At 43.8% G+C, this 7,461-nt stretch overlaps 1 protein-coding gene and 1 long non-coding RNA gene across 2 annotated transcripts in view; one reads left to right on the top strand and one right to left on the bottom strand.

The window, feature by feature from the left end:
* Positions 1-7,461, bottom strand: part of TTC7B (tetratricopeptide repeat domain 7B) — a 260,809-nt gene that overhangs the window by 164,875 nt on the left and 88,473 nt on the right. The window contains exon 5 of the mRNA XM_011991788.1: positions 360-438. Within this exon, the coding sequence (XP_011847178.1) occupies positions 360-438 (79 nt within the window). The remainder of the gene's footprint in view (positions 1-359; positions 439-7,461) is intronic.
* Positions 2,194-4,229, top strand: LOC105547968. Its single transcript, XR_001007320.1, has 2 exons — positions 2,194-2,529; positions 2,618-4,229. It is a non-coding gene; the product is annotated as an uncharacterized LOC105547968 (long non-coding RNA).

Raw genomic sequence — 7,461 nt, 5'->3', positions numbered from 1 at the left:
TATATATTATAAATATGTCACATAAATATCCATTATGACACAGAAGTGAAAGAGCTTGCTCAAATTCATAAGCCCAGTGACATATACTTACAATAAATATTTAAATATATGTGACATATATTTATTATAAAAATAAATATAGCTACAGTTAAACAAAGGATGGGCATGAATATGGTAGTCTAACTTTGTTCCATATATTTATTATAAATATATGTGACATATATTTATAAAAATGTATGTCACATATATTTATAATAAATATATGGAACAAAGTTAATAACAAATGTAAAAAAATATGAATGTAAATACCTATGAGACAAGTGCCTGCTGGCCTCAATCAAGTCACTGGTCACACTTACCATTCGCAGGTTTTGAGTTGTTCTCGTTTCAACTGCTCTGAGCAGCTCTCTAAACCTTCCGACTCCTCTTGTCAAGTTCCTGTGTGGACACAGAATTGGACGGTTTTCATCTGGCATGTATTAATACCAAATGCGTTACATGCATGTTTCAATGCATTTTGTCTGCATAAAAGCTGTTGGCTAGATTTTAAGCAAACGATTACTCTGCACGTGTCTAGCCATCTTTGGTTAAATGAAACATTTGACCTAAGATTGATGGCCTTTTGAGTTTTCTAACCCCTAGCACATTTTCTCTAAAAAATAACAATTTGAAAATCAGTTGAGGCCAACAAATTAAAAAGCAAGATACCTTAGAAGAGTCTGTGTTGAAACTCTCAACGGCTCTGTAGAGTGGGACTGAAATCTATATTTTCATTTAAAAGGTGGGAGACAACACTGGGCAAAAGCGCACCGGAATATGAGCAAGGCACTGTGTGCACCATGGGTAAGGATAAAATATGAAGATGAAAGGCATGAGAAAACAGGAACTCCACCAAGCAACCACTCTGCATCTTTGAGAACATAAACTTACCAAACCCGGTAAATTCATCAAACCAACCCTCCTCCAAACCCCACACTGACAAAAAGAAGCAAAAGGGTGAGAGGCCCCTTCTGAGAGCGAGTGTGTGACAACTGGAACCAAGCTCCCTGAGTGTGAGCACAGCACACCTCATCTCACTGCCACTCACACCCCACAGGGACACATTTGGTGACATGTTTCATTAAGAGACAAATAATTACTTTGTAACATCCTGGTCAATATTTTCAAGCCCCACTTGTCCTCTCTGAAAGCTGCATCCAGCCTGTTGAGCTGGGAACGCTCCCCAGCCGGTCCCTTTACATTAAGCGCTGCCACCACCTATGACATAACTCGGCGATATTTATAACCTGCTCATTAGAACATATCTCATCTTTCCAAAAAGCCACAGCGTGGATCAGCCACTGCAAACGTGTCAGCCAGCCTCTGCAGGCCGTGGCAGATGCTCTAGGTATTTGGCTCTCTTCTTGGATGACATTTTGAATCACGCAAAGGTATTAAATCAAACCTGAATGTGGGTTCTGTAAGTTACAAGCACTCATGAGGGCTATTAATTCGCATCTTATACCTACATGACATCCCAGGGCTCTCATGCACAAGAATGGCCCCAGAACTTTAAGATAATGGTTTATTGGCATAGGTACATAAGTATTCCCATAGTCCTCTCACCCCCACACATCAGATGGTATCAGATCAGAAGCTTGATGGTGGCATAAAAAGAGAAGCTGTGCTCAGGACGCCAAGCGGCACTAAAGGAAATCTAACAGAGACGTGAATAAAGATTAGGTAACAGGCCCTGGGACATGCAATCTACTCTCCTTTCTCCTTCATTTGCTTTTATGGGATCCATGTTCACAGGCAACAAAGTACATTTGCTTTGGACTGAAGCTCAGTTCTCTTAAGTAACATGGAGGGAAGGAAATAGCTACAGCTAAACAAAGGATGGGAATGAATATGGTAGTCTAACTTTGTTCCAGAATCACGGATTCAACTCCTACTGGGTACAGAAGGGATGGTACTTTGAATTGTATGAAATAAGCTGTGACTGAGGCAACACAAGTGGAAACCCTGGTGGAAGGGGCTGATTTACCAGGTAGAAATCAGGCCTGGAATAAGCAGTATCAAACCTAAATATTGCAAGCCAGGGAAGCCTACAAATAGGAACTGGTCATTGAGAATGTTTCCAGTGTCCTAGGAAACAGAATGAGTTACTTAGACAGTTACAGAAGCACAGAATTTTCCAGCTATAAATGATCCAACAGAATCCGGTCCATTATGACACAGAAGTGAAGGGCTTGCTCGAGCTCACAGGCCCCGTGAGAGAGACAGTGAGCTGGGAGCTTTCTACCCTACTCTGTTACCTTCCTGGGTACACATAAGCTCCAAAACAGAAGTGTAACTCTAGAGGAAGGAACAAAATATGAATCCAAGAGTTCAGGTCTATGTTTTGCATCATTAATATGCAAATTACTTCATATATTCATAACATAAATTCTGTGTGTCCCAGTGATGACAGCTAATGAAATACTCATTACTCGTCCAAAACTGGAAAGAAAATCCGTTGGCCCAGGGGAAGAAGTCCAGTGAACGCGGGTAATGCCCTGGGCTGCCAAAAGAGATCGATGACGGATAGAGAAATTCAATTCCCCTGTTAAGATGCAAGAGGGTTTCTCCCGCGCAGGACCGAGGCCCTCTGGTGGAGGAACAGAGGAAGTCTCCGCCCCGAAGGAGGCCAGGCAGGATGGGGCAACACCAGCCACTGGGTGCGTATTCCCAATTAAGCCTTTGAAGCAAATACAAGTTTTTCTCAAACTGTTTCCAGTTTATTCCTGGAGAGAGTTTAAGATTCAGAAGCAAAATCTTCCTCAAGCTGGGAAGAATCTGCTTGTAAACAAAGAAGCCACAGTAACCACAGAGCTGAGAAGGCCTGAAGCTACAGCCCACTGCAATGACTCTGACACCCAGAAGGGTCCCCACCCCCACCACAGATCAATCGGACAGCAAGAAGAGGTGAAACAGGCACATCTTAAAGTGCCCAAATGCAAAAACACAATTCTCAGGAAATCCTGTCATCCAAACATGTTGAAATCACATAATTGTATTCAACTGATCACTTCCACTGTTGCCATGAGAGCAGAAAAATAAAAATGTTCAAGTACATGGATAATCAGAACAAAAAATAAAAGGAAGTTAACGTGCAAGAATTATATTCCAAATGCTATGAGATAACCCAATTTGAGAGAGGCAAACAAAACCCACACGATTGCCTTCATATCTCCGAACTGTTAGTTAATTCTTAAAATGTTGAGATCAATTAAGTATCTAAGAAGGAACTGTTGCTTAAAACTCCACTTCAAAATGAAGATAAGAGAGCCAAGGAATCTCCCAATCTCCCTGTTTTGAGGGTTTCCACAGACCCCTGACATTAGGTCATGTATTCCATTTCAACACCCTTGTCTGAGAAAGTGCAATGATGTCAGAATTCATTATGGTTAAACTATTCTCAAAACAAGTGTTCCTGCCAGCATTCGCGCAGCGGGCACTCTGGCAAGCTGTCAGAACTTGGGGTTCATCTCCTGCACTTTGCTTCACAAGCTTCCTGAGCTGGGTGCATTTCCTTCTACGTGGAATGGTTCCCAACAGCTCGGCTGGGCCCAAGGAGGAAAGGGCCTGCAGTCCCTGGAGTGCCAGCTGCTCGTTCCGCCTGACAGGCAAAGCTCTGCTTTCACTCACCAACATCACTGTCCTCAGCCCATTATGGAGAGCTCAGGCCAGAGTCCCACAGCCTTGCTCTCATTCAGATCCTTGTTTTCCCATTGGCAGGAAAGCCTACCACTTTTCATGGGGACACAGTCTACTCTTCCCTTGACCTACTTCTATCTTTTCTTCTCTCCTATCTTTTCCATCTGGTTTTATCCTCCTCCTGCTGAACCTCCTTCCAGGGCTTGTCTGCTGACTTACCAGCATTCGACCCTCCCTCTCGACCCTCTATCCTGGCGATGGGCTCCGGTTCCCCCTTGGGCCCCGTGGCAGCATCTTTCCAGGCTCTGAAATGTACATTCTAACGTACAAACTCACTGCACCTGGTTTCGTCCTGTTCTATGACTCTGAACCACATTCTCGACAAATGCCATCTGTCCCTCTGTAATCAAACCAAGGAGGAAATGTAAATGGGAAGAAAGCCAGAGCTCCAAAATCAAAATGGAAAACCAAGGCTAGAGAAACTTGGGGACATGAGAATCATTTCAGCTTGTCATGAGTGGCTACTTCAATAACAAGCTCAATACATTTTTGTTGTGTGGTTATTTCTCCTTTTATTTCTAGGGAGTAGGGTGGGAAAAGACAATTCTTCCCTTTAACTTGTCCTTCCAAATTAGCTTCAGACCTCAAAATCTGACCCAGGCACCAATACACTTAAATTCAATATCACCTGTCATTGTCGTGCAAACTCAAAGTAGTGATACGAATAAAAGACTGGGTCCATTTCCTGGGTAACGAGGAAAAGGTGGCCTGCTAGAGTCTATTCAGTATTTTTTTCTCTTCGGTGGCTGAGAATTTTATAACTAAAGATCAAACACAATAAGTCAACCCAGTAGATCTCAAAGAGCAAAGAAATCATCTGCCTTTCTCCATGTTTTCTTCCCACCAACCAGCACTCCTGAAACATTGAAGCAGGAGGTTACTTCCACAGTTACTGAGCACTGTTTCCCAGCAGGGACCAGGGTGGTCCCTGAGGACACACTGCTGAGCAGGGGACACCATCCCTGTTTTCTTCCCACCAACCAGCACTCCTGAAACACTGAAGCAGGAGGTTACTTCCACAATTACTGAGCACTGTTTCCCAGCAGGGGCCAGGGTGGTCCCTGAGGACACACTGCTGAGCAGGGGACACCATCCCTGCCTCAGGGAGCTTAGATGGCTTCACATTCCCCACAAGAACGTAAGTGCCTCCAAGACAGAGGCCTTGGCTTTATTCACTGACATAACCCAAGCCTCTGAAACAGAGCCTGGCATACAGGAGGTACCCAGTTAATATTTGTTGAATGAAAAAGAACCACCATGAGCCAAATGAACCAAGACCACGAGGGGATACATTTCCTACCCGTTTCTTATCTCATTGTTTCTCACTGAGCACAGTCCAGCAGACAGCAAAGCACCACACTCTCTTAACTAGAATAGTCTTGTGTGCCCTTGGGGGCTTTCCTTGTAGCGTGGAGGCCTGGGGGAGCAGTACTCCTATACCAGTGACATGCCCAGCCTAACAGCTTCTAGAGAGCTATGTGGATAATGGGGATTTTGAGGTTTTTAAAGAAAAGTTCCAGGCATTTCAGGGAAACTTTCCTGCCCCTGTGCCTTCACACATGCTCCTCTGTCTACAGGGTCAAGACCCAGGGCCGAGGCCAGCCTAGATAGCACTTTCCACCTTTCCACACTGATTTTCATTTGAGTTTATATCTGTTCACCAACCAAACTGCAATCATTGTGAGAGCAAAGGCCCCTTCTGTACACACCCCTCCTTGTCTCAACTGCTTCACAGGGCTAGCCAGTACCTGTGATATTTAACAAGCTGGGTACCCCCAAAAGAAAGAAAAGAGTGAGCACCATCTTATCTTCTCAGACCCCTTTCCCCATCTCCTTGCTGAAAAGAGTTATCTTAGTTACAAAGGGGACAACTAAAGCAGGTACTTGGTATATCCATGAGATACATCCCATCATCATATACCTATACCCTTTATGGTACGTATCTGCTTTTCCGGAGTTGTAAGTGTTGACAATGACAATGTTATTCTGGACACTGTCAACACTTACAACTCCGGAAAATCAGATACAGACCATGTATCTTCTAGGTTCATCACTTTTAGTTCTCAGGCTTGAGAATTTATGTAACTCTTAATATCATCTATCTTGAAAAAGTCTGAAATCAAAACCAGATATCCAGATCTGGAAAGTGGGAGAAGAACAGATACCCTTCACAGTCCAAAAGGACACTGTGGCCGGCTGTCAGGGAGCTGTTTTTCCCAGAATGGAGTCCAGCTTCCCCCTCTGTACACACTCTCCTCCTCATATCCAATGACACGCATTTGTGAAGACAGATGGCTTGCTGTAGTCAGGAGCCAGGGATCAAACCCACAACCTTGGCCTCATTAGCAAAGGGCTCTCTCTGATCCACGGAGCAAGCCAGCTGCAGCCTGGACATAGTGACGGAGGGTGTGACAGCCATCCATGCCGGGATGTGAACAAGCAGGCGAGGCTTCCAGATGTCTCGTCTCAAACCTAATGAGAGCTGTACTGGGCTTAACAACATTTTTTGGACTACCTCAGCAATCAAGGCATCCTAGTGACAAAAGCAGAGTAAATTAAACATTTGGTCAGCTGGCCAGGTGGCACACAGCACAGGGAGTCGGGACTACGGCCCAGGCAGAGTAGGTGGCACCAGACACATAAAGTCAAAGAAGTCACAGAGAGTGGCTTCTTGGAGTTCATACTTCATGGGCCAGGACAGGAACACATAAACAAGTCCTTCCAACATGGGGTGCACAAGGCCTATGAATGAAAGGTGGCCAGACTGCTCTGACAGCCCGGCCAGAAGAGCAACTCGCCCGCCCTTCACCTGTCCCCTCCACTCCCCTAAGCTCTGAGTCTCTGAGAAACATGAAGTGTAGAAAGGCTTGCCCCATCTCACATCCTTCCTTTCAACCTCTGGGAATGAGTCAAAGAATATCAGTACTCATTCCAAAAGAAATATATACACATATATATACACACACACACACACAAACACATATTTCTCTCTCCATATATATCTATACACATATGGAAAGAGAGAGAGAGAACTCCCATACCTACTATGCACTACGAAGTGAGGCACGGCGAATGCAGTGGTGAGCCAGTCAGCAGACATGAGTCCTCAAGAACTTGTATTTTAATGATATTCAGTTTAACCCTAATGGTATCCAAACACACTTGGACTCCTCAACCTAACAATACTTAAACCAATCCGAATTTATCATATAAGGATTGTCCTTCACCCAGGAATCTATATGCTTATCTATATACATGAACATAAAGAGACAAAACAGAGTTGTGGTTACAGACCCTGGAGCCGGACAGTCAAGTCCCAGTTTTGCCATTTATTAATTGTGCCTTGGGTAAGTGCCTGTCCCACAGTTTCCTTACAAAATGGAAAAAACAACTGTACCCACCTCACTACTGTAAGAATTAAACTAGTCAGTAACAACGGTGCCCACCTCATTGGGTAACTGTACCCACCTCACTGCTGGAAGAATTAAACTAGTCAGTAACAACGGTGCCCACCTCATTGATTTGTTGTAAAAATTAAACTACTCAATACATGTAGGAAGTGCTTTTTAAGTATTTGCCATTATTACTTCTGTTAGCCTCAAAGCTCTACCATTGTTTTTTAAAAAAACTTTTGGAATTCTGGAATCTATTTTCCAGTCAATTTATAGCATATGAAAATCTGCTTTATTTCTTTGAAGTCATTTAATTTTGAAGGAACAAAAG

This window comes from Mandrillus leucophaeus, unplaced genomic scaffold (assembly GCF_000951045.1).
Source record: "Mandrillus leucophaeus isolate KB7577 unplaced genomic scaffold, Mleu.le_1.0 Scaffold4, whole genome shotgun sequence".
NCBI lineage: Eukaryota > Metazoa > Chordata > Mammalia > Primates > Cercopithecidae > Mandrillus > Mandrillus leucophaeus.
This window is presented reverse-complemented; position numbering and strand designations above follow the sequence as displayed.